General features: G+C 42.8%; 1 protein-coding gene and 1 pseudogene across 1 annotated transcript in view; both read right to left on the reverse strand.

The window, feature by feature from the left end:
- The window catches only part of NHSL2 (NHS like 2), a 229,236-nt gene extending 204,513 nt beyond the window's left edge, over positions 1-24,723 (reverse strand). The window contains exon 1 of the mRNA XM_054579589.1: positions 24,444-24,723. Within this exon, the coding sequence (XP_054435564.1) occupies positions 24,444-24,723 (280 nt within the window). The remainder of the gene's footprint in view (positions 1-24,443) is intronic.
- On the reverse strand, positions 293-14,532 carry LOC129075512 (ragulator complex protein LAMTOR3-like; annotated as a pseudogene).
- Positions 24,724-27,867: the final 3,144 nt, after the last annotated feature.

The raw sequence follows: 27,867 nt of genomic DNA on the forward strand, positions 1-27,867 counted from the left end.
ATTATACGAGTTTCTCATATATTACACTGAAAGGATAAGCAACCAAAGAAAGAATACATAAATTGGACATCATCAAAATTGAAAACTTTTGTGCATCAACAGATATTATCAAGGAAATGAAAAAGCAACCCACAGAAATGGGAGAAAATATTTACAAACCATATGTCTGACAGGGGATTAATATCCAAAACACAGGATTCTCTTCCCTCCCTTCCCCCTGGCTAGCAGCTTGGGGTGGGTTGCTCCAGCTCCTACCCAGCCCCCACCCTTCCCGCAGAAACCCCTGCTCAGCTCACGGGTCATTGGCCTTGGGGATCAACATTCCCAGCTCCTTGATGCGATCATTGATGTTGAACCTCCGCATCCTTTCAACTAGAGGTGATCCTTTAAAAATTGGAGGAGCAAGCAGAAAATATATAACTGCGATGAGCCAGCAACTCCATTCCTAACTGTATGCCGAGCAGAAAAGCATCCGTGCGCTCCTCAGAGGACATGCACTAGAATGGTCACAGCAGCACTGTGGATGGCAGCCCACACTGGAGAATGCCCACGTGTCCATCCACAGGGAAAAGGGATAAGGAAGTGTGGTCCGTCCAAACACTGGAGCGTTATGCACTAGGAATGTAAACTCACTATTGCTCCACACCAGTCAGTTGACTCTCGCCGACATGATGTTAATCAAAAGAAGCAAGACACAAAAATGAATATGGCATGATCAATGTTTATAAAGTTCACAAAAGAGTGAAACAAACCTTCTGTGTTAGAAGTCAGGATTCTGGTTACCCTTGGGAGGGGGTGACTAGGAATGTCCTGTAATTTGATGTTGGTGCTGGGGACACGGGAGTGTTAAGTTTATGGAAATGCATCCTGCGACTCACTCACAATTTCTTTATTTTCTCCATACTATACTTTCATTTAAAAAAATTACATAAGAATCCAGACCTTAAATAATTTAAAAGAAGAGTTGAACAAACTATCCTCCCACCCAAGTGTGGCTACAACTTTAAAATTCCTCTGGTACCAGGCAGCTTCAAGAGAACTAACTGCCCAAGTATAGCTGAGTACATCCTCTTTGGAAAAGCAATTTGGCAAAATGTATCAAAGCCTTAAAAAAATAGCCACTAGCCCAGGGAAATAATCCTCAATGCAGAAAAGGCTTTTCTGCATAAAGATGCCCATCACATTAAATTGAGAAAATTCAAAAATAATCTCAATGTGCAGCAATAGATAATTAGATAAATTATGGTGTGTCCCACCTGATGGGATATTATGTTTACAATAAGAGACGTGGGGATATATCAAGTGACAAAATGTAGGATGCCAATTGAATATAAAATCTGGTCACCATCATGTACAAATATGTGTCCTTTTTTACCTTTTTTACCTCTAGAAAGGGTTTAGAAATATATAAAACCTCTCAAGAAGAAATATATAAAAGTGTTACAGACTTCTTCGGATGACAAAAAAAAATACATAAAGAACTCAACTCCATGAAAAAATAACAAACAATCCAATTAAAAATAAGAAGGATATAGAGAAATTGAATGCAGAGAAATATCAAAGCTGCAGAGAAATTGGAACCCTCGTACACTATTGTTGGGAATGTAAAATGGTACATCCTCTGAGAAAAACAGCCTGGCAATTCCTCTAAAGGTGAAATAAAGACAAATACTATATGATCTCACCTATAAGCGGAACCTAACCAACAATACAAAGATGCGAGGAAAATAAGACCAGCAACACTGAAAGGAAAAGAAACCAACAGAGACAAGAGGGAAGGAGGTGGGGGGGCAGGGGAAAAGGAAGGGAAGGGGCAAGTCAAGGAACATAGAGCAAGGACTCATGGACAAAACCAAAGGGGAAGAGCTGAGGGAGGGAGCAAGGGAAAGTGGTGGGGGGAAGGCAGAGATAAGTGTATTTGAAAAAATTAATTAATTAATTTAAAAAAAAAGAATGGAGGAAGGAAGTTAGAGACTCACTCTTAACTGTATTCTTCCCAGTCGCCATACATAAAGTCACTCAATAAATGGAATCTCATTTTCTAAAAAAAAAGGTGGAATGTAGAGTTCCCATATAACCTAGCAATTCCACTCCTAGGTTTACTCCCAAGAGGAATGAAAGCATGTTTACACAAAATTTTGAAATTAAATGTTCATAGCAGCAGTATTCATAATAGCCAAAAGATAGAAACAACCCAAATGTCTTTTAGTGCATGGTGGATAAACTGTGGCATAACAATACAATGAAATGAAGCACTGATAAATATTACAATATGGCTGAACATTGCAAACATCATGCTAAATGAAATAAGCCAGACACAAAAGACCACATGTATGATTCCATTTATATGAAATATTCAGAATAATAAAATATATAGAAACAGAAAGTAGATTAGTAGTTATCATGAGCTGGTTGGTAGATGGGGAATTAAGAAGTTATGGCTAAGGGGATCAGGGTTTCTTTGGGTGGGTAGTAAAATGTTCTAAAATTGATGTGGTGGGGTTGCACAACTCCATGAATACACTAAAAGCCACTGAATTCTACACTTTAAATTGGGGAATTCTGGGTATGTGAACTATATTTCAATAAAGCTAAAGGTCTTAAAATGGAAGGTGAGGTCTAAAGCTGAAGAATTAGCCAGTCATACTCAGATATGGAGGATGAGAGTCCCAGCCAGAAGCAATAGCTTGTGCAAGGACCCTGAGGCATGAATGATCTTGGTGAGGAACAGAATTGAGACCGGTGCAGCTGAGGGGGCCAGAGTGAAAGTAGAATCTATCCTGAGAATGATGAGGAGCCACAAGAGGCTTTGGAGCAGGAGAATGCCATATTTCACTGCCTCAGGCAAGTCACATGGCCACATCTACTGCAAAGGGGTGAATAGGTGCAGTCTTGTCACGTACCTGGAAGAAGGAAAGCCAGACTGTTTGGAGGACAGCACTACTGACATCTGCCCATGCATGTGTCTGCACACACCTAGGATCTTAAATGTAGTTTCAGGATAATCAAGTCTCTTCTCAAAGTTAGTTCCTAGAGCAAGATTAAGGTTCTATACTGGGTCAGTTCTCTAGCTTTGTCTTAAGGCAGGGATTCTTAACCTGGGGTCTGCAGACCCTCAAGAGGTACATGAAAAGAGTTCAGGAGACCTGTGAAAAAAACTGCCTCTTTATTTTCACTAACCTCTAATTGAAATGATGAGTGTAGGCAACAAACCACAGAAGTGTTAACAGTACCTGTGGCTTTATCAGTAGTAGAAATCACAGATTTGCATATCATATGACAGTTGTCACAAGTATCTGGAAATTTCGCTTACATTCATTCAAAATTACAGTAATCATTAGACCTGCTGTTAGATCTTATAATTTAAAATGTTATCAAAAAAGCACACATATTACCCTATCACAATTCAAAAAAATTTTTGATATCTGTATTTCAGTGTAATTGTTTCCCTTTGTAAGTCTATCTACTTTATCTAATGCATTTAAAAATAATATTCTGAAAAAAATTAAGAACACCAGTGTCTTAGAGGGTGGCTCTCACATTCGGTCCCTGCCCTGTCTTCCTCTCAACTCACACTGCATGGCCTCCATAGTACATCTGCCAAGCCTCATGTTCAAGTCTTAATCTATGACAGGACAGGAAATTAAATAAAACCAAAAACTTGGAAGCAAGTTCTGACGATGAGTTCTGGGTCTAGAAGAGCAGACTTGGGTGTTACTAAATTGTATCTCCAGTAAATGGCCCAGGCTCTCTTATGCATCACCGCACAACAGAAATATAGGCCTGACAAAGTCTACCACTTTGCTGCTGGCTTTCTGGGGCTGATTCTTGCACCTATCTGGGCTTCGGTTTTCCCTATCTGTGCTATAAAGTATTTGGACTGGAAAGTCTTCTTATGATCTGTGCAGCTACAACAGCCTAAGATTGTGCTTCTGTTCCATCTGCTTCCACAACATCCCCAGATAAAGGCCCAGCAACATGATGTACCTCCTCACTTTGGCATTGAGTTTGAGGGGCCTCCCAAGGATTCCCCACAATATCATAGAGAGGATGGGTGCTTTCCCCCAGTCCCCCAAAATACCACCCACAGCATTATCTCCTTGTCTTTTTTCATACAGCTCCCTCTTTCCAGAACACCGGACCTGTATCTGTCAAGGACCCAATTCAAAGCCAGACATCATAACAAAGTTGTCACTGACTACTCTCTGAACTCCCTTGGCATCAAGCATTATGCATCTCTGATTGCAATCTTCTTTTATATATATATGTCTGCTGTCTCTTACTACAGTGTAAACTCCCCTAGGGAGGACCCAGGTTTCATCCTTTTCAGCATCTCTAGTGCCCAATTCAGTTCCTTTATCAGTGGGCCTCAAAATAAAGATAATGGCTATATCATTATGCTATATAACCTTGTGGTTGAGTGGTGTGGAAGAAAAAGGTGCTCTGTAATTAATCTGAGCAAAAGTAACCTCACAGGGTGATCTGATCATAAATTCCTAACTGAGCAGGTAATGGTAGATAGTCATGGCCCAGGCATACAAAAAAGGGGTGTCTTTGCCTTCAGCAAGCCTTGTCCATTGTTCTTGTGCATCTAGGTGAACACACCTTTGAAATACCAGAGTAATCCTCTTTTTCAGGCCCCTCAGAAAGTTAACTACCCTCAAGAGAGCACATAATCTTGTTAGCTGTCCTGTACATTGTTTTCTCCCACTTCGTGTAATCTTCCTTATGTTCCCTCCTTAATTCCAAATGTATAAAAGACACTGCAAAACTGGAGCTTTTGAGATCTTGTTCCTCATTATGTCATCAGTCGGGCTCAAATAAACTAGTATAAAAATTCTCTACAGGTTTCGATGTTTCTAACATCAACAGTAGGTGCAAAGGAATCAGTCCCCTGAGGTCAAATCCTGGCTCTGTGACTTACTATGTAGGTCTTTTTCCAGGTGACATCTCTGTGACTTGATTTCTTCATCTATAAAATTGGGAAGATAGTGCCTACTCCATGCAAACTACAGATTAGGGAGCGAATACAAGTAGAGTGCTGGACACTTACTCAAAATCAGTATAATCTTTGTATAAAAACACTTACTGGGTGCCAAGCTTATAATCTTCATGACATACCTATGAAGCAGGCACTATTATAATGAGCCCCAGTTTACAGATAGGGAAACTAATGCAAAGAGATGTCAGGCTAATTGTCCAGGACCATCATAAAGAAAGCAACTGGCAGAAGACGGATTCAAAACCAGGGTGAGTGGCCCAAGGGTATGTGAGCTTAACCATTACGCTAACTATGCTGCCTCTCAACAGCTATGATTATCATCTCTCTTCTGCCAGTGCTGACCAATTATAGGTGCAAAGAGAACTAGGCCAAATGTGAAGGTGCCTTTTTCTAGCTTGCTTTTTGCTGCTTCCAGGTGCTTTGGGTATGCAAGGCACATATATTTGTTTCCTCTTCTCTCTGGCTGACTTTCACAGCCTGACCCTGTTGAGTCTTCCCCTCTGAGCCTGCCCTTGTATGTCCATCTGTGTTGCCAATCCTGTGGCCAGCAAAATGGTTAATGAGCTGAAGGAAGAAAAGTCCATATGCTCCCTGCGGACAGACTGTTCTATGTGAAAAAAAAAGACTCATCCACACATTATTAGATTTTCATGAATTTCTGTCTCTCAGAAGCAACACACACTACTGTAAAGAGGACATATAATTTAACTCAGGTCTCCAAGAGTGAGTCCTCTGAGCCATTAGCACTCCTAGCCCAGATCTCACTTGTAGAATTATAGACTGTTTGAGCTGCAATAAGCCTTAGAGATGATCAACTTTGTCACACAAAGGCGGAATCAGAACCTGGGAAAAGGAAGGGACTCACCAGCAGTATAGTAGGTGTTCAATAAGTATTTCTTTCAAGAATGAAAAACCAATGACCCATAGGCTTGAGAGTTGAGGAGAGCTGTCTGAGATCATAGGATTAAGATGTCTTTTGTCCCAAGTGCTTATGTGAACCCCACTCTCTGAACTCAGTAGCACTGTTTGAAGAGGCCCATTTAAAACTACAAATGTCTGGATACAACAGTAGAGAGTCTAATGTAATTCATCTCAGAGGTGAAGTCCAGACATCAGTGTATATATCTTTTTAAGTTCTCAAGGTCAATCTAATGAGCAGCCAAGGTTGAGAACCACTTCTCTAAACCAAAGCTCTCAAGCCTGACTGCACACTAAACCACCTAAAACCCTCTGGAGAAGGTTTAAAGCACACATCACACACACACACCAGTGCCTGAACTTTACTCCCAGAGAGTCTCATTAACTGGTTTGGAGTGGGACCCAGACATCAGTGCTTTTTCAAAGCGTGGCTGATGACTCTAAAACACAGCCAACACTGAAAACCAAAGCCAATATCCATTACTTGACAGAGAGTAATTGAAAAGAAATAAGTCATAGTTTATCTACTTTGTAAGCTTCATGAGAACAAAGAGTTTTGTCTGTCTTATTGACTGTTGTATCCCTACCACCTAAAATAGTACATGGTACATGTACTATTTATTGAATGAATAAATGGTTTCTTGGTTTTCATAACCTTCCCACTTGCTGCCATGGGAAAGTCAGTTATAATTGGTCTAAGTCTATTTTTTTTTCATTTCTCAAATAGAAGTAATAACTCACAGGGCTGTCATGAGAACTATATAGATAACACAGGGAAAAGTGCTTCTTAAGTTTGAAATAAATGCAAAAATGCTCATTAATTTCACAGAGAAAAATTCAATTTTCTGTTTTATTTCCCTAGTTTCCCCAAGAAATTTGAATTCTCTTTTCAGTCCAATCAGGTGTAGTCCTACTGAGTCTCCCATGTCCCACTAAAAAGCCCTCCATATGATTCTACCCTAACCTCAGCTCCTCCCTGACAGTGATAGAAACACTTTCCTTTCCTGCTCCTTGCTTTCAGTACCACTAACTCCCTATTCATTGTGATTGAGAGAATGCATCAGGGTTTCAAATTCTGGATCCTAAACTTCACAACTTTTTATCAAATTATTCTTCTCTGAGCCTGTGTCCTCATCAAGAAGATAGGGATAATAATGGTAACTATATCATGGAATTGCTGTGAGGAATAAATGAAGTAATAATTCCCATACTGGAAGGCTCTTAAAAATAATAATAAAAGCCATGTTTTTTTTGTCCAAAGGTTCTTTAATTTTAAGAAAGGGGGAGTGACCTCAGTGCAAAAGTAGGTGGCATAATGCAGCTGTGACATTTGTCGCTTTCCAATATCTGTACTTGATTTGGCTGGCCAAATACATATGCAGAAACATGCTACTCCCTCTTCTTATTAGTCAGTCAGAAAATATATATTGAACACTTGCTGCATAACAGGGCACTAGGGAGCACAGATATGGATAGGATATAGCCCCCAACCTTGAGGAGTCTGGTAGGAGAACTGGGCTCTTCAGAAAAAGGTCATGTTCACTTGGCAGTGGTACATCCTGATGCAGGCAAAAATACCTAGGAGTCAATAAACCATCTCTTGGTTGTTGGGAGCTTGAGAGCATTGGAAATAGCAGACATTACAAGACAGCTAAAGGTAAGTATTAACTAGTATGGCATATTTGTTAGATAATATGGAAAACTTTAAAGAAATACAAACACCTATCTCCTACTAGAACACTTGGTCATTCAACAAACATTTGCAGTGTGCCTACTTCCAATCTAGAGATAAAGGGATGACTTAATCACTATCCTTGTTCTCGAGGATGATAATATCTAACATTTTGGGGGTGATTTTTTTGTTTACAAAGGTTTTTTTCCATTTTGGATTTTATTTGATCATGCCAGCAAATAGAAAACAGAGGCTGAGCACTGAAATTACCCTCTTTAGCAAATACTGGAATTGGGCTTATCTCTAGGGCAAAATAAGCAAAGTGAGCTGGGCTTATTACCAGGGCTTCTTTCTACCTCTAAGGGATGTCACTAGCCCACAGCCACCTAATGTAACTCTGATTTCTCTTGAGGTTGAGGAAACCCTTCAAACTCATCTAAACGTATCAGGATGTGAAGGCTGCAGTAGTTCTATGCTTTTTGCAAATCCCCACAACCTTTAATACAGGCTTTCTCTTCTAGAGAGGGATTGCTAACTTCTGGCTTCCAGTTCACTTTAGTCCCAGGAGTGGCCAGGTTGTTCTTCTGAGTTTCAGGGAAGAGGGTCATGTTATTTTCAAGAGGTGGTAAAGGAAAGGAAATAAAAATGAATTCAAGAAGTCAATACACATTTCGCAGTCTCTGCCTCAACTATCCCTTCCCAAGCTGGGCCACCAGGGGAGCCATGGGTTGCAAAAGTGAACAAAGTACAGCAGGAACATAGCAGAGAGAGTCAGAGGAGGCTGTGCCAAGGAGGGAATGACCAGGTGAAAGTCTTGATGGATGAATAGGTGTTTTCAGGAAGACAAGAGTGGAAAAGGCCAAAGAAGCCTCCCCTGCCTCTGTGCTCTATGCTTTTCACATAGGACCCAGCAGTGCGTAGTGAGCTTGTCTCCTTCCATGCTTTCTTCCCAACTATCAAGACTCAAGAGCAAAAGACAAATCTTATCAATTCAGTCAGTACTACCTGGCATAGTCTTAGTACCATACAAGGAGCTAGGTAGGAATTAGCTCTTTAAACTGGCTCTAAGTCACCAGATTAAACTGCTTTCCCTTATTAAAGAACATGAAAATTAAGGAAGAAAAATATCTCAGCTATGCCCAAACTCACCATCGAAAAGCACATTTAAACAGAACCAACAAAATTTTCAAACACATACTGAAGTGTGAAGCGATGTTCTTGTCTTCCCATCTAGAATCCATAAGAAATGAGCCCTTACAATGAACAACTGGCCTTCGTTGCTCATTGTAGAAAGTAGATAATTAGCCTGGAGCCACAGATAGGAGCAGCACAGCCCCTCTGACAGCAGACAGCAGACAGCAGCTGTGCATCTGGAGGGTAGACGTTTTGTCACCATAAAGAGCAGCTCTGCCAGGGAGCATGTAGCATGGGTGGAGCTGGCAGCACATGGAGTGAGTTAGAGGGTAGTGGTTAGAAGGAGGAGTTCTATAAATTCCTCAACAACAAGGTCTAGCTCATATATATTTGTGTGCCTGGTGCCTGGCCCAGCGCAGGGTACTATAGGACCTCCTGTATTGTTGTGCAAATTATATTCCTACAGGGGCACTTCAGGTTGGTGACAAAATTCAGCTAAACCCAGTACCCTGTTTGACTGCACATGAAGAAAGAGGCACCTTTATTTAATTATTATGTCCAGAGAGGGTGACTTTTAAAAATTGGTCCACCCAGCTCTGGCTGGTGTGGCTCAGTGGATTGCGTGCCAGCCTGTGAACCAAAGGTCACCGGTTTGATTCCCAGTAGGGCACATGCCTGGGTTGCAGGTCAGGTCCCCACCAGAGGGGCGCATGAGAAGCAACCACACATTGATGTTTCTCTTCTCTTTATCCGTCCTTTCCTCCTTTCTCTATAAATAAATAAATACATAAAAATAAATAAATAAAATCTAAAAGAAATTGGATGCTCTAATTTTTAACAGTTATGACCAGAAAAAGAGATTTTTTTTTCTAATTGCTATGCTCAGAGATGGTGCCTTTGTCTAAAAGGTCCACCAAAAGGGGTGGGTTTTCCTCATTGGTCCATCTAGAGGAGGCCCCCTTTTGCCATCTCTCTTCCTGAAAGGGACACCTATTTGCCATATACACATATGCTACCAGCTCCCATTGGCATCTAACAGGGGCCCAATATATGTTCACTGTAATGAAGAGGGTTGTCACACTCATTGTTTCTTCCCCCTGCCTCACCATCTCCTCCCCATGTGCGTTGACTTTGAAAATACAGGCACAAGTCTGTGCAAGTCAATAACATTTGTTTCCTAAATCTACCATTTTCATTAACTTGGAATTATGGTAAAAAAAATTTCACAATGGGGAGTAAACTTATGTAAGTCATTATGCCCAGAGGTAATACAGGCTAGAAATTGGAATGCAGTGAGAATTAGCTCTCCAGAATCCTCAAGACCTGAGTCTCTCTTAGCAAAGTGTTTCGGGAGCTGGACTCTTCCCCAATTTTTAGTACTAAATCTTCTTTAATTTTCACTATTTTGAGTGGAACAATTCCTGAAAATACACTTCTTGGCTTTCTTAAACAGAGTCTTCTGAAGTGATGCTGCCTCTTTTGATGCTTATTTGTCATCCTTGATATCAGTCACTGCTTGGAGGCAAACCACAGGGGTTGCCTTTAGCATCTCTCCCCTCTGATCACAGCAGGAAGGGAAGAATACTAAAAGTGCTCCTCATAGTTCTCCTCTCTCCCTTGTCCTCCTTGCCCCAGAATTTCTCAGGGGCTGCTGATAGGATATCTCAGGACCCCAAAATAGCACAGGAGAAGTTCAGCAGTGGAAGTCAGGGTGTCCACTGACTCCGAAATGCTTTTGAACCAATTCTCTACCTTGCTTTGGGTAGCTGTTGGCCTAGACCCACATTCTAAAACTCTATTTCTATTGGGATTATGAAGGGGGAAAAATCTAAAAGATAAATACTTTTTCTTCCAAATTGCATTTGCTGAAGAAACTATGGGTTTTAAAAATCCTAAACTCATTTATATAGCTGTTATTACTGTCATTAATGCAATAATCTACCTGCAAGAAATGGTGTGCCCATCTGAGAATGCAGGAGAGCAGGGAGCCTGATCTACATATTGACTCAAAGGCAACCATTTCAACTTCTCTTTGTGGTTTCTGGTGTAGCCTAATTTAGAACAAGAAATATGCCCAACTGGAAGTTTCTTTCCTCTTCCCTCCACCCCAGCAACCCTATGCATAGAGAAATCTTATATCTTCTTGCAAAGAGAAGGAAGTTGAGGTTGACCTGATGTAGGGATCCAACCCAGTAACATCATGTGTGACATTAAGTAGTTATGACATAAGAAAGCAAAAATATTGTTCTTTTTAAAAATTTAATTTTGTTTTTCAATTGGAGTTTACACTCAATATAGTTTTGTATTGGTTTCAGGTGGATAGACAATCATATACTTTGCAAAGTGCTCCCCTTGATATTTCCAGTACCCACCTGGTACCATACAGAGTTATTACAATATTATTGACTATATTCCCTATGCTGTACTTTACATTACCATGACTATTTTGTAACTACTAATTTCTACTTCTTAATCCCTTCTCACTTTTCACTAAGTACCTCAATCTGCCTCCCATCTGGCAACCATGTCTGTTCTGTGTCTATAAGTCTGTTTAATCCTGTTGGTTCATTTATTTTGTTCTTTAGATTCCACATATAAGTGAAATAATATGATATTTGTCTTTCTCTGTCTCACTTATTTCACTTAGCATAATACCCTTTAGGTCTATCCATGCTGTCACAAATAGTAAGATTTCATTCTTTTTTATGGTCGAGTAGTATTTAATTGTATATATGTACTACATCTTCTTTATCCACTTGTCTATTGATGGGAACTTGGGTTGCTTCCATATCTTGGCTATTGTAAATAACGCTGCAATGAATATAGGAGTGCATATATCTCTTTGAATTAGTGTTTCAGATTTCTTCAAATATACTCACATACCCAGAGGTGGAATCGCTGGGTCATAAGAGAGTTCCACCTTTAATTTTTTGAGGACCTCCCATAGTGTTTTCTATAGTGGCTACACCAATCTGCATTCTCACTGACAGTGCATGAAGGCTCCCTTTTCTCTACATCCTTGCCAATACTTTTTAATTTGTTAATTTATTGAAGCTAGTCATTCTGACAAGTGTGAGGTGATATCACATTGTGGTTTTAGTTTCAATTTCTCTGACAATTAGTGATATTGAGTATCTTTTCATACATCTATTGGCCATCTGTATGTCCTCTTTGGAGAAGGGTCTTTTCAGGTCCTATGCCCATTTTTAAATTGGATTGTTTGTTTTTTTGGTGTTGAGTTGTATGAGTTCTTTATGAATTTTGGATATTAAACCCTTATCAGATATATCAGTGGTGAATATCTTCTTCCATTCAATAGGTTGTCTTTTTATTTTGTTGATGGTTTGCTTTGCTGTGCAAAACTTTTTAATATGATGTAGTCATATTTGCTTATTTTTTCTTTTGTTTCCCTTGCCCAAGGAGATGTATCAGAAAAAAAAAAGATTGCAAAGAGAAATATCAGAGAGTTTACTGCTTATGTTTCCTTCTCGGAGTATTATGGTTTTGAGTCTTACATTTAAGTTTTTAATGTATTTTGAGTTTATTCTTGTATATGGTGTAAGAAGGTGGTCTAGTTTCATTTTTTTGTATGTATCTATCCAGATTTCCCAACACCATTTATTGAATAGACTGTCTTTACTTCATTGTATGTTTTTGCCTTCTTTGTCAAATATTAATTGACCATAAAGGCATGGTTTTTTTTTTTTTCTGGGCTCTCTATTCTGCTCCACTGATCTATGTGTCTATTTTTGTTTTATGCCAGTACCATGTTGTTTTGATTACTATGGCCTTGTAGCATAGTTTGATATCAGGTAGCATGATTCCTACAACTTCGTTCTTCTTTCTCAAAACTACTGTTACTATTCTGGGTCTTTTGTAGTTCCATATACATTTTTGGAATATTTGTTCTAGTTCTGTGAAATACACCATTGGTATCTTGATAGAAATTGCATTGAATCGATAGATTGCTTTGGGTAGTATAGATATTTTAACTATGTAAGTCTTCCTATCCATGAATATAGTATATGCTTTCATTTATTTGTATCTTCAATTTCTTCATATCTTATAATTTTCCTAGTACAAGTCCTCCTTGGTTAAATTTATTCCTAGGTATTTTATTATTTTTTGATGCAATTGTAAATGGGATTGTTTTCTTAGTTTCCCTTCTGATAGTTCATTATTGTTATATAAAAATGCAACTGATCTGAATATCTATTGAAAATATTGTTCTTATTGAAAATATTAGTGTTTTTGGTGACGTTGTAACCAAAAAATGTAAAATAAAAGATTCTTTACCTTACCATATATTTATTTTTTGTTCATAAAATGGCTTAATTTTTACAATTGCCTTTGTTCTCTTATAAAATTATAACTTCGTACTATTGTCCCTTACAATAAATTCATCTGTGAAACCACTTCTTGTCACATACTTTATTTTTTTACACTTTTAAAAATACTATTTTATTTTTGCTCATGTATTTAAAAATGTCTGTACTATCATGTTTACATATGTACCAACATTGGAAACAGAGTTTGATAATAAATCACATCTAAATTTTATAAAGGACATACAAACATTAAAACACTGATTGGTTAATCAGAGTGGTGGGGAAAACTATTAGTTATCATTTTCGTTAAAGAGCAGCACCCTCTGAGAAGACTGAACTCAATTAGTAATATTCATCTATACTACAAAATAATACATACACAGGAAAGTGATTTCATTACTTTTCCCAAGTCATTTTATCTTCCCTACACTTAATGCAAAGAAATAAAACAATATGAAAAAATATGTCCTCATTATTATTCACAAAAACAAGGGTCTGCTTCACTCTGCACACCTGGCTGCATTGAACAAGAGGGAGAATTTCATGGCTCAAGTGTACCAAAGTACCATTTTGACTCTGACCCACAGAGTAGAATCTCATGCAGGTTTGGTCACTGGACTAACGCCATAGGGGGCTATGATATACTGAACCATTTCTGTGGTGTGCCCAAATCTCAGTAAATAAAAAAAGATCTACACAAGAAAAGATAACAACCAATCTATCCATACCACTCCTTTTTTAGTATAAGGTGGAAAAAGGGGCCCTTCTTGAGTACTTGGACACAAGTACTGTTGTGGTCTAAAGATTGCTGGATTGATATCGCGTCTGTTATAATGAAGATAATTTGGACATCGAAACCACTGTCAGAATAAGAAACTTCCACAACTTACCTCAATTCTTCAAAGAGTGGAATAAGTTCATTTTCTAGGCTGATAATTAGCTCTGTATTGGCATTGCTGTGGGCTATGAAACTCACCACCAAAGGTAAATGATTGAATTGAACCACCCTGTAGGTATTTTGTAACAGATACTTTGAATTTTTGAAAGTCCAAGTTTGCTCTCTTGGTCTGTTGCAAGGGCAAAAGTAGATAAGAAACCAGGTCTCAAAGCGTGCTCTGAGCCCTGACCGTTGTGGCTCAGTTGGTTGGGTGTCTTCCCACAAAGGGAAAGGTCGCTGGTTTGATTCCCTGTCAGGACACATGCTCAGGCTGTGGGTTTGGTCCTGGTCAGGGCATGCATAGAAGGCAGCCGACCCAATGTTTCTCTCTCACATTGACCAATGTTTCCCTCCCTCTCTTCATTCCTCCCTCTAAAAATAAATAAATGAAATCTCAAAAACAAGAAAGCATGCTCTAAGCATCATCATTGGCCACTTTAATTTTAACAGACACTCCATCTCTATCTGACAGAACACTTGCATGGAACCTTTCAACACTTGGTAACTTTTCAGACAGGAATAGCTTTAAGTCATCAGTCATTATGAACCCCTTTCTCCCTCAGGTTCAATATCCACGCCCAGCTTTCTGGGTTGCCTGGTTCTGTGGGCAGCAGGGTTCAAGGCTGTCTGCTGCCACTTCAGGGACAGCTTCAAAGACAGATTCCTCTAAAAGCCACCACCAAATGAAAAACCACCTCTGTGCTCCAGGAAGCACTCCCTATGCTTTGGGTGCCTGGTAACATGGCTCTTGTTACTTTAATCTAAGCCTGAATTATAATTCATGCTCATTATCCATAAATACATTACAAATTTTCAAGGATTATGTGGTCAAATAAATTTGGGGAACTCTAGACTGTTCTCTTCAAGCTTTAACCTTCACCTTAACAGTAGTTCTCAACCTTGGCTGCACATTGGAATCACCTGGGGATCTTTTAAAAATCCTGACTCCTGGGCCTCATCCCCTGGAAATTCTGGTTTTGCTGGTATGGGGTGGGGTCACAGCATTAGTAATTTTTTAAGCATTCCGAGTAGTTCAGATTTGCAGCTAGGGTCTCTATTTTTGGCTGTACATAATTAAAAAATGAAAAATGCAATCAGACAAGCAGTGTGAAGGATTCTACCCTGGGAGATGACTGAACTGCCTGGTGGTTTGGGCATGTGTTAGACACTACCATGGTGTTCCCATGACCTTGAGGCTGCCTGGTCTTGAGATCAAGGCTTACCCACTCCATATCCCTGCTGGTGGGGATTAGGCCCATTGGACCCTCAGGCAAACTGCCCAATGTGTCGCTGAAACAACCTTAGGCCCCATAAGTTTCGTGAGATAAAGGTGTTTCTTCATCCCCAAACCAAGCTGGTTCTGTAAAACTGGTGAGCCAAGCCAGGAGCCATGCAGACAACCCGAGGAAAGAGGTGAACAGAGAACCAGCAGGACACTTGGACGAGAGCTCTGCCCAAAGGCAGGGGACGCTGCCTAGTTGTGCAGCCTGCATCTTTCCCGTGCTGCTTCATTAAAGCCCCTCCGTGGTGTCCCAGCATGGCGGTGGCTGTGGTCAGCCAGCACCACACATTCCCTGTGACAATAAACATCTCATAGCTGCCAGGACTCCTGTTGGTGCCTCGGCTTCAGTTCCAAAGAATGTTTCCCCCTTGGTTGGCAAGGCAGTGAACAGATGTCGGTTGGGGAGAATGAAGGGAGGAGTCAAAGGAAAGGAAAATCCTTGGGTTGGGAGAGATGAGCTGACAGCCTCGAAAAGCTAGATGCTACTCCTCCGTGGGCACACAGGCATTCTTTACATGTTCTGGAAAAGGGAAGAGTGGCTGCAATTCGGAGATGTTTAGGAAACATTCTTATTATAACTTCACTTTTAACAGTACCCCCATCTAGAGATTTCAAAAGGCTTTGTGGAATTTCATCTTCTTAGTATTTAGTGATCGTGTGCATGATTGTATGTGTCAGGCGTTTTACACACATTATTTTGGATCTTCCCAACAGCCCTCTGAACTGGATAGTATTAACCTAATCCCCTTTTACAGATGAGGGACTGCAACTGAGAGACATGAGGCAGCTAATAAGCACTTGACAAGTGAGACTTCACCCACAGTTGCTGCTTCTAACTCCCAAGATGTTCTTCCTTAATATATCATTCATTGTTTTTTCTTTATTTATTAAAAGTAATATATGTTCATTTAGGAAATTTTGAAAAATACAGAATGGTATAAGGAAAAAACCCACTCCCATAACCCCATAAAGATAACCATTGTTGTCTTAGTTACCATTGTTACCAATTGTTACCACTGTTATTGCCCTCAAGAAAACCTTTGTTAACATTTTGGCATGCACCCTTCCAGTTTCTTTTTTATGTGTGTGTGCTTTATTTTGGATAAAATTGTATTAGATGCACTTTTATACTCTGGTTTTCACTTAGCATTATTTTGGACATCTCCACATATCCTTATATATTTGTTTCGAGTACAAATTTTCTTAGCTGTATAGTACTCTATCACACAGACCTGTCAGCATTTATATAACCACATCCCTATTGTTGAATGTTTCAGTTATTTTCATTTTTTGGTTAATATAAATAACAAAAAATGCAGTGAGCATCCTCAAACATTTCCCCCACAATATCTGATTATTTCTTTAACATAAAGTCCTGGAAGTGGAATTACTGGGTTGTGAGGGACAATGTATAACAACACAGTTGCTGACAACTGTGACACACGGCCTCCTATAAGAGCAGAGAAAGCCAAGGCCTGTTGATGGAGACCTCACTCCCTTCAAGGTTTGATAGTTGGGAAAGATAATATGAGTCTGGCCATTTTGCACATCCTGGGAATCAGACTATAAATTGCCAGGCAGTTAATTACACTGTTCTCAGAAGTAAGTGATTTCAGTTAAAATAAAACAGCTGAATCATTTTTTAAAACCCATCTCTTCTTTGAGTCCATTTTCCAAAGAGAAAATATTTTTCTGATTTTCCCCTAGATGAATTACAGACTATTCTTAAGAATCTATGCTATGTAGAAAGAAAAATAAAATATAATAAAAGAGACAGGCAAATATCCCCACTCATAAAAAAAAGCAGGGGCATGAATAATATATTTAGCTTTGGAGTACAATTGGATACACATAGCCAGGGACATACAGGCAGGTAGGCTCTTGCTATCGCTCCCTCTTTCTTTCTCATTATGGGGCTTGGAGGCCCTCCTGCCGTGGACTTCTTGGAAGGGTCCAGGACCTGGCTCTGCAAAGCAGGGAGGGGCTGAGGTCACCCAAATTTCATCTGACCAAGGAAAACGAAAACTTGAATGTGGATCAAGAATATCTGTAGTTACTACCACGACTTCGTTTTAACCTTCCCAAGACTCTCCAGTATCTACCTCGTTGGCCAGCAAATGGGATGTAAAGGCCTCCCCACCCCACATCCACCCCACTGGCTTATTCTGAGTCAGGAGGCTCCTTGCACGCTCTCCTCCTGAATCACTTGAGTTAGTTCCTCCCCGACACTAGCCAGGCCTTGTACAGGCTACTTCCTGAGCCAGGAATTCCCTCCCCATCCTTCTTCAACTGGCCGGCTCAAGATCATCCTTCAAAACTCAGACAACACATCCTCCTGGAAGCTTTCCAACCCTCCAGGCTGTCAGGTGCATCTCCCCTGCCTTCCCTTGACCCCCATGCTTGCCTCCACAGCAATATGATGACTTGATGCTCTCCCCACTGGACTGTGGGGCTGCACTCTAGCTTGGCTCAATATCCCCAGAAATCAGCACAGGGCCAGGCCCAGAGTCAGGTGCTCAATAATTGTTTGATGGCTAAAAAGAAAGGAGGAATTGCACTTAATAAGTATTTACTAGGTGCCTGTTAGTTGTCAAGCACTATTTTAGGGGCTGGAGATAACAGTAATAAAACAGATAAAGTTATCTGCCCTCAAGAAGCTTACATCCCATTGAGGAGCTTACATTTTAGAAAGAGACAGAGGGAGGAAGAGAAGGGGAGGAGGAAGGATAGACTGTTGTCCAATGACTCAAACCTCCCAAGTTAAAGGACAGACGTCTAGTGGTATTGCACACGATCAGGTCCACTGCCTCACATACAAAGAATCTTGCAGCAAGCCTGCTTGTGCAAACACTTAGTCGATACAAATCCTATTTGTGGCATTATTAACATAGTCTTGTCCATTAATATATTGCCATCTTTTGCACTCTAACTTGAAAACTTCAGCGAAGGCTCATCTAAGTGAAATCATGGAATTCTGTGGAACAGGAAAGATGATAACTGAAACCAAGATAGTTAGGCCAGTGGTTCCCACTGAAAGTAGAGGACTCAAGAGGACCACGGAGTTATCACAAGAAGTCCATGAGTCTGAAGATTCACCAAGCACTGTCCATCTACTGAGTAAGCAATACCCTGCCCATGTATGAAAATAAGTTCATCAATTTCAAATCTACAAATTCATGTAATCATGTCACTTAATTCACAGTAACATTCTGTCATTGTTTTTATTTCTGATTTTACCATAAGGGATTCTAAAAGTCCAAATTCCACCCACAGAACCCAAATCAGACTGAATGGAAAATCCTCTGGGGTGTGGACTGGGGTCCTGGTTCTGGTTATCAGCTCTCACCTACTGCTGCAGACTGGGAGCCCTCTGAGGGAAAAGACTGGGTCTGATGTACTTCTAGTCTCTAGCACCCAGCACAAAGGTGAGAGGGTGGAAAGACACAGGGTCCAAAGTTTTACCCTCTCTTCAAGGCTAGAAAGCAATGATCTTAAAATAAAGAGCAACAAAGCTTGTAATCCTGTAAAGCTACTTAAGCTTTGAATAATGAATCCATACTTTGAAATGTGTATGCTAAGTACATTTTTGGTAATAATTTCACTTTCTCATTCCCTTTGGTTTTTATTAAAAGTGCCTTTGGAAATGCCAACCAGGCTTTGCTATAATAAAAGAAAATGGCCAGGATGTGGTTGTATGATGAAGAGTGTCCACAACTGAATTAAAAGCTATAAGGGAGACCAACAGATATGAGGTATGTCCAGAAAGTATCCAGCCACTTAAATAGAGACATTTATTGAAGAAGATACAAGAAACATCATATATAGGACAATGATGCCTCAGTTCCCTTCAAAGTAGGCATCTTGGGACCTCACACAGTTCTCCCAACAGCCATCAGCTGCTCTGTCGGATTTTCCTGAATCTCTTCGGCAGTCTAAAATCTCTTCCCTTTCAAAGATGATTTTAGTTTTTAGAAAAGCCAAAAGTTGCAGGGCACCAAATCTGGGCTGTAGGGGGCTGAGTCGCCTGGGTGATTTGATGTTTTGCAAAAAAAATTCATGAGATGTGCTACACAAGCAGGCACGCTGTCGTGATGAAGCTGCCAATCACCTGTTGCCCATAGCTGAGGCCTTCTGAATCATTTGAATAGCTTCCATGGAGGAATATTCAAGCTTAATGCAAAAATTTATGCAAATTCGTTGCTCTGCTTGCTCAGTCATTTTGAATGCGACAGCCACACAGTATGCATGCTCACTCAATGGCGTCTACCACCCCCACTAACTAGAATAGTGAGGTCATTACTGTTCATGCATATACATTCCAGTCTACTCTCTTTGGCTGCCAAGTTACATCAATGTCGCACAAACTGTTCAATTTATATTAACAATGGCTGGACTTTTTCCGGACAAATCTCGTATAGAGATGATAGAAGGATTATGAGTGAAATATCGCAGTGGAAAGGTAACCTCCAGAGAACAGAATCACTGGCCCAACCACCCCTGCCCCCTTGAAGATTATTTTCCCAAAACTATTTCCCACTCAAAACTTAAAGGAGGCTGTTTTAAGAAGGGAGCCTATTGCCTCACATCTGTTCTCTACGGTTGACCTTCCTTCCTCCCCTCCACCTCCAGCTCACCCCCCAAGTCCCAACTGCAGAAATCACAGGGACTCTGTACTTTAGAGCATGTCATGGTTCCCAAAAGTAGCAGGAGTCATTTCTCATCCTGGATAAGTTCCAGCTACAAAAAAAATGCCAGGGCACTGACTCTCAATTAACAACTGACTTTGAACTTAGCATCACTGCAGAGGGCAGAGCACCGCCATGGATGTCAGAAGGCCTGGCTTCTAGATCAAGGCCTCCTGCTACTGACCTGCTATGTGACCTAGCCAGTGCCACATTCCCCAAGAGACATATTAAGTACTCACCTAGGCCATCAACAACAGGAGTACGAAAGAGAGAATTAAAGAATTAATAAAAAGCCATTTTAATTTCAACGTACATGTGGAACTTTGAGTAATTTTTTAAAAAAGTATTTATTTGAAGGTTTTGTGTTGCTTCCATTTGCAATTACCTATGGAGAAGCACTATAATCTTTGTAGCACTTAGGGCTACTAAAGATCTTTATCCAGCCAGGTGCCTTTGGACAAGTCCCTTCCTTTTTCTGGGACTCAGTAGTCAAGAGTTTTGGCCAAGCCAGAGAAATACAAGGATAGATGATTTAAATTCATCATTGTCCTCCTGACACCTAATCAACTTCATAAAGGTCAAAGAGCCATAACTTGAATTTTCTCCTATTACTGTACTATTCTGTCATCCTGACACTTATTATCACTTTAGCCATTCACGTGTCTAAAAAAAAAATATTGAATTTCTTGTTTCTAAAGTAGAGGATATTCTAGAGGACATTTTAGTGTCCAAATTTCCCAGAAAGATGTTTTAATACATGGAAATACCATGAAACAGACCAGGAATTTCATGGTATTTGAAAGAAAATGGGCCTGCTCCTCCTCCCTATTCTGTCAATCCACTCTCCCAAGGGTCTCTAGCATAGGACAGAGACAAAGTGAGCACTAGCATAGTGCCTGTTCCAAGTCCCCCAAATTCCCCCAAATTCCTCCTGCTTCATCTGACTCAAGTAGGCCATGTCACCTCCACAAGAGCAATGGCATTCAGATTTAGGGTCTAGGACACCTCATCTAAAATGATAATCTGGTTGTAGTAGTCTAGAGATGCAGCTTTCATGTTCTCACCTCCATATAGACTTATGATAGTCTCCCCTCTCACTGGAATTATGATTTAAACATAAATAAACCAGCTGTCCTTTATAGTTTGAAGCCAGAGTTGCCAGAAAGTTGGAAAATCAAGAGACAGGAATTTGACATAAAGATGAAGAGGGAGTTTCCACCATTGGTCCTAACTGGCTGTTTTAAAGCCAAAATAATTGCAAGAGGAACAGTGCATCTTTCCCAGAGCAAGTTCATGGGCTAGGGTAGCATGATCGCTCCCTGGTGTTATTAAACATACCTAGAGTTGTCTAGTGCTTCAGGGACTTCCTTGCTTGCACAGAAGATATTATACCTCTAGGGCAATGGTCTGATTGCATTTGTAATTATCATCTAAGCACCTACAAACATTAGACAGATCTCCAAGGGAGAAATTGGAAAGCTTGGATTGACTCAGCATATGGCAGCAGGCAGGGATTTCTATTTCCCACTGGTTTTGACAATGCCACTCTTGAGATGAAGAGTACAGGGTACAGAACATGAATGTAATAAAACAGGTCACGTGAAAAACCAAATATGAAAAAATTCAAGTTATAAGAAGGGCCATGGCAAGGGTTTGGCAGCAACCACAGATCCACAATCAGAGGAGTCCAATGCAGTCCTGTAGCACACCCTCTCTTCCTCCCAACCCCCATCCCATACCAGTTATAAGAGCTTCAAGGGCAGTCTCAAAGGGGTTCAAGTTACCAAAGAACAGCATTCAGGGAAGGAGAGGGTGTTTCCAGGCAACCAGCCCAGCCCAAGTCTTACCCTTGTAACCTTGAAGATGGTGGGGACATGACCCCTGATTGTGTAGAAGAGCACTTTGGACTCCTTTAGCATCAACATTCTCTGCCTCTGCCTCTCTCCTTCTCTTCTCCTTGTTTTCCCCTCTGCCTCCCAGGGCCCCAGGCCAGCCTGCAGTCTGGTAGCCAGAAGCCTGAAGGCTATGAGCCATCCTGACTTGCCATTACTCAGTCTGTAGGTGGCAACCAAGCTGTCCCTGCAGAGATGCTACAAGATGCTGGCCTGTCAGGTTGTCATACACTCCAGCCATGTTGTTTCCAAACCTTTCTCTCTCTTTCCCAGGTCTTTCCTGCTTCCATGGTCAAAGAATTAGGTAAAGAAAGAATTTGGGGGAAATCCAGCTAGATAGAGGATGATATATAGGGTAAAATGCTGGCTGGGAGTGCTGACTACCAGCAAGACAGTCATTAAAAGAGTAGGTGCTAGGAGGAAAAGACACAGGAAAGAAAAACGGGCAAGACCTGACAATGCTTAAAAAATAGGATATTTATTTGGGGTCAAATATAGTATACAGCCTGCTGAACACCTTGTTGAAGCTTATGCTGTAGTGACAAGGCGGTGGCCAGATGGTACACTGATTATGCTCCCAATTCTCTTTGCATTAGACATTTATGCTCAGATAATTGCTACACACTCAAAGCTCCTGAAGAGAAAAGTGTGCAGTGGGAACCTCAAGGGTAGTGTAGGGTAGGGTGTTAGACCAGAAAATGGAAAACCAGAACTTCTGGCCAAATTAAGGTAGCTGTGTTCCATGCATGCAGCAGACTGCTCAGTGCCTCTGAGCCCAGAGACAAGTACATTCTCGAAGGCAAGTGTCCACACTGGAGATGAGAGGTGGCTCCTTTCCCAGCTCTTGCAAACTTCAAAGAAATAAAACCAATGCAATTCACTCTAAGAACTGCTCCTTTCCTTTAAAAGATATCCACTGCATAAAGCTATCTCTTTTCTAACCCAGCAGATCACTGGAAAGCACTAGGTCCCAAGGTGACTGGGTGAAGCAAGGCTTTCCCTCTTGTGGAAAAGGCTTTCCAATTAGCCGGCAGAAAGGTACAAATTGGAAGTTCAGAGCCTCCTCCCTGTCCTTAACTTAACCTGCTAAACTCAGTAGGTGGCTCTCTGCAAGCTGTGTGGGGATTTTGAAAACTACTCCCCAGGATGACTTATCAGATTTCTCTTAGGCTAATCCTGGTAGTCAGTGGGACCCCAGAAAATCAACAATGACCTTCCTACCCTCTTTGTTAACTGAAAACTAACCAGGCCTAGGGCCCCAGCTTTCCTGGTCCCCTGCCATGCAGAGGTTTCTAGTCCCGTGTCCTACGTTGCATCTGACAGTCATCTGTATCTTCTACCTTCCTTTTCCCATAGGACCCAGTTCATTTTTTCCTCACCAGTGCCCTCCTCCATCTACCTTAGAGGTCAGATACGTTTTTGAAGAGAAATGCCAGGGCCTCTGACTCCTGTCCTACTGGACGGTGCAGGGGCAACATGGGGTCTAAAGTGGACAGGATCTGACCCAGGCAATTCTTTCCCAAGACAGCTGGAGGTTTGCACTCAAAAGTCAGCCAGTAGCCATCTTCTGCTCCCCATCAGAAACTTTCTGGCTACACTGTTCCTCTCCCCTAACTTTTTGGTGGTGACAATTGGCCCTGGTACTTGGCATGCCCAGCTGTGGTCAGCATTTCCAGCACATTCAGTCCCCTTGCTTTCAACAAAAGGCCACACTCTAAGGGATCACTGCATTTTCATGGATAGAGGATTCCCCATGCAAAGTGTTAGGGTCCAAAATAGTAAAGGACAAGGGCTCGCATTGCCCTCCTTCCCTTTCAGGGGTCCTTCGTCCTCAGCCAGAGCACTGCTGGGTTTCTCAGTCATGGCTGATCCCTAAACAATCACGAATTGATGACAATTGCTTTAAATGGTTCTCTCAAGAAAATTTTTGGGTAGGGGATCAGAGAAGCCGGGGCCAGTCTCTCTTTCCCACCACCCTTCACTGGTCACTCCTGGCGCAGCAGCCCAAACTTGTGGGGAGAAGTAGGCGGGTGGGCGCTCAAGATACTTCTCTGAGTGCGAGCCGCAATCACACTCAAGCGCAAAGTTGCACAGGTTTAAAGCCGGTAGGCACCGCCGCCAGTCTCCTGCGGTCGCGTAGGTGGCTGGCGGCTGGGGCGCGCTTTCGGAAGTGGCTGGGATCCTGGATTGAGGCAAAGACGCCAGCAGCGCGGCCATTTGGTTCCCGACGCCGCGAAGATGAGGGCGCCTCGGGCCTGGGGGCGGCGCTGAAGCTGTCCAGGACCCAGTGGCTCCCACCTCCTCCTTCCTCCCCCAGTTCCCCAGGAGGCGGCCGCCAACCCCAAGGCCGGGAGCCCCGAGGGCACAGGTCCACTCAGGACGGCGCGGCAGAGCCCAGGAGCAGGAAGTTCCAGCGGGAGAGCGGAGAGTGGGGAGTCAGAGAAACAGGATCCCCTCACTCCCTGAGGGGAAGGGAGAGGAGGGAAGGGGTGGAGCAGGGAGGGAGGGGGAGGGGTGGGCGCTGAGCGGGCGCTCACTGGCGCCCCCAAAGGCGGGGTAGTCGCGGGGCCGCGAGTTGCCCGAGCGCTGTTACCTAGCTGGTCCTGGTCGTCCTCGGGGCCAAGCAGGCGGCAGGGAAGGCGGCGACGGAGGCGCACAGTGCGCCGGACCAGGCTGTCGGTGCGGCGCCCCAGGGCCAGCAGGTGCCCTTCGAGGTCTTCGAGCAGAGCCAGCGAGTGGCCACAGAGGTCGGCGAGCTGCCGGAGGAGGCTGAGCGCGGCCAGGTGGCTCACGTCGCGGAGCTCCGTGAGCGGCTGCGGCGGGTTGCGCGGGCACAGGCGCTGGGGCACCACCGTGCGCCTGTAGAACGGCATCCCGGGCTTGGGGGACCAGCCTGGCGGCGCGTCGGGCTCGCCACAAGTGGCGCCCCTGGCCCTAGCGTCCCTGAGAGGCGGCCCCAGCTCAGGGTGTAGCAGGCCCCTGGGCGCGGGCCGGCAAGCGGGCGGGCGCGGGAGACGCGGGGCGGGGGCTGGGGTGGGGGTGGGGGACAGGCTGACGGGTTCCCAGCCTAGAGCGCCGGCTCCCCCCAGGGCTGTACACTCGCTGGAGCCACCAGTCCCTCTGACTCTGGTTCGCTGGGCTCCTCCTCCTCCTCCCCGCCTTTCTCCACCTCCTCCTCCCTCACTCTGCTACTTCGGGATCCCCCCACCCACCTTTTTTTTTTCCTTTCGGTCAGAGATTCGCAGATTAACGCTTGATCCGGGAGAGGAGGGAAAGGGAAGTAGGAGTAAAAAGAGCGAGCTGGAGCGTGAAAGAAGGAATGTCCGCGTGAGTGGGGCGTGTGTGTGTGTGTGTGTGTGTGTGTGAGAGAGAGAGAGAGAGAGAGAGAGAGACAGAGAGAGAGAGAGACAGACAGACAGAGAGAGAGACAGAGAGAGGGGGAGAGAGAGAGAGAGAGAGAGAGAGATGGATGTTCGGTGCAGTATGTGTGCCCGCGTCCTCTTGCGGAGCTCGAGTCCCGGGACTGATAAACTTGTTTTCTGCTCGGTTTTTTAATTTCACTTAAACTTTTTCTTCGTACGTAACAAAAATTCAGAGGCACCAGGCGCTCACACCGGCGAGTAATCAGCAAAGACTGACCCAAAAGTCTGACTTCATTCATCTAGCTTTCCTTACCCAAACGTGTACGCGGTGCCACGCAGGGGCTTGGATTAGGCTGAGTCCCCCCTTCTAGCTCCCAGGAGCTTGGAAGCGAGGAGGAAAGAAACAAATATCTCACTTCACTACTCAGGAGGGTAGTGTCTCTGGGGAGTCCCAAAGTGCCTAAACTGCTGTAAAGGCTTTGGAATGAATGAAGAATGAATGAATGAATGAATGAATGAATGAATGAATGAATACAAACCCGTTCTCGGGAACAATACAATCGGTTCCGATAGAGATATGCCATCCCATAGTTTAGGCAAAAAGAGAGCCCAGAACCTGGCCAAACTGGGCTCCAAGGATGCCTACGGAGGAGGCGGAACTGGTACCAGAGCCAGGGTGTGCTTTCTGTGCTGGCAGCTCTGTGGTGGCGTGCTGATTTCTCTCCATTGTAGAAAGTAGAGGAGAGGGGGACACTGGTGTCCTCAGAAAACCAGAGTGCCTAATTGTATGTATGTCCTTGTGCAGTTAGGGAGCTTCCACTCTGAACACTTATTTTTTTAAATTGTTTTTCAGTTACAGTTGTCCCCAACACCCCCAAGTTGCTCTCCCCTGCCCCATCCAATCCCTGCTCCTAAAGACAATCAGAGCACTATTTTTAACACAATGAGCTTGCATTTGATTCTTCTCTAACCCACTTCGTTGAATTCTGTGTGGTTCCATTTCTTCTTTTTTTGGTAATTGCCTCTCATATTTTCTCCTAAAAATATTTCCATCCCTTTAATCTCTTATAATCTGTTAGTATAGCACTTCGAACAGGATATATGTGTCTGCACTAATGAGCCTGAGTGTGCCTGATTTCATTCCTTGCTTTATAGGATTGTCCCTTGAACAGCTCAAGAGGGCTCCACAACTAGTTAAGAGTAATCTAATTACCCTTTGCAGTATATAGATGTTCCCTGTTCAGTAAGTTGAAACATGGATACTGGAAAAGTTGGGTTCTAACTAAAATAAGAATAAGCAAATGGGCAAAAGTCAACCACTTTTCTGAACTGTAAAGTTCGGTTGCAGAATAAGGACCTGAAATTCTCTATTTGGCGAACTCAAACCTGAGCCAAGAGAGTAACTGGCAGGAAGTAGGGATTTAGCTTGACTCTCCAGGGATATTTTCCCTTGACCTATGGATTGTTTAGACTGATCTCTGTTCTGGAAAAAAAGAAATGAGGTATGAGCAGATTGAAGGAGACTGTGTGGGCAGAGCATCTCTGCCAGAGGGTGGCAGGCCTGGGCCGGGTCTGGTGTCTGAGCTGCCCTCACTATTCTAATTCCTGAAGCTGATGAATCTTTCAGTGCTCTATAATAACAAGCTCAACTCCAAGCAAATCTGCCTTGGACCCATGCCCTTCCCCCCAGCCAAGTCTGCTCACTCCAGCCTCCTCAGTGCCCTGGCCCTGGCTTTCATCAAGGAAACATCAAGGACTTGCAATGGGGCCATCTCAGAACAGAGCCCCTCCTCCCTTCCCCAGGGCCAGATCGGGACTGCATAGCATGTATCATGATAGAAGTCAAGGAAATATAAGTTTTTGCCTTTCTTCTTATCTCCAGTCTATTCCCAACAAGAAAGGTGAGACTTCAAATAAGAAGCAGGCCTGGATGTAGAGAGGCTCTGGGGATGGAGTACAGGAGCCTGGTTCTGGTCTGTGGTAGGAAAGTTGGGGTTCTACAAGTGCCACACTTCAGCAAGGCTGCCTGGGGCTGGCAAGCAGCCAAGGCGATGGGTCCTGGCTTGTGCTCCCACATAACCTTCCAGAACAATCTCCACACAATTATCTTTGTTTAATACTAATAACTTTTTGTTTCTAATAATGTCTCTCCTGCTAGACTGTTAGCTCCATGAGGGCAGGGAGCATGCCTGTCTTTCTCATTTCTGTATGCCCATTGCCAAGCCCAGCAACTGGCACACACTAGGTACTCAGAAAATGTATGTAGATGAATCACTAAATAAAGCTGGCTTATAGGCAGAGACGGATATGACGGACCTTACTAAAGGATTTAACTTGGCCCAAGGGGTAATAGAGAGTCACAGGATTCTGGAGCAGAACACTGCCTGAAGCAGGGAAGGAGAGCTCTTGTCCTTTACTCTTTTTCCTGTGGAGAGAGTGGGAGAGGCAGACATGAAGGGCAAGCCTGCTATGCACCCACATACTGAGTGCCTAGTAGCTAGGAAATGCTCTGTGAGTTAAACATTTGCTTTGATTTGCCTATAAACCTTGACACTACACATTCAGAAGGAGGAAGGGGAAGGTACAAAGGGGAGAAAGGAGAGTCCCCTAACAACTAAGCTAGACCTGAAACGCTGAGTGTTTCCTAACCACCCA

Source organism: Pteronotus mesoamericanus, unplaced genomic scaffold (genome assembly GCF_021234165.1).
Source record: "Pteronotus mesoamericanus isolate MK-2021 breed Mesoamerican mustached bat unplaced genomic scaffold, CSHL_Meso_final contig_55, whole genome shotgun sequence".
NCBI classification, from domain to species: Eukaryota; Metazoa; Chordata; class Mammalia; order Chiroptera; family Mormoopidae; genus Pteronotus; species Pteronotus mesoamericanus.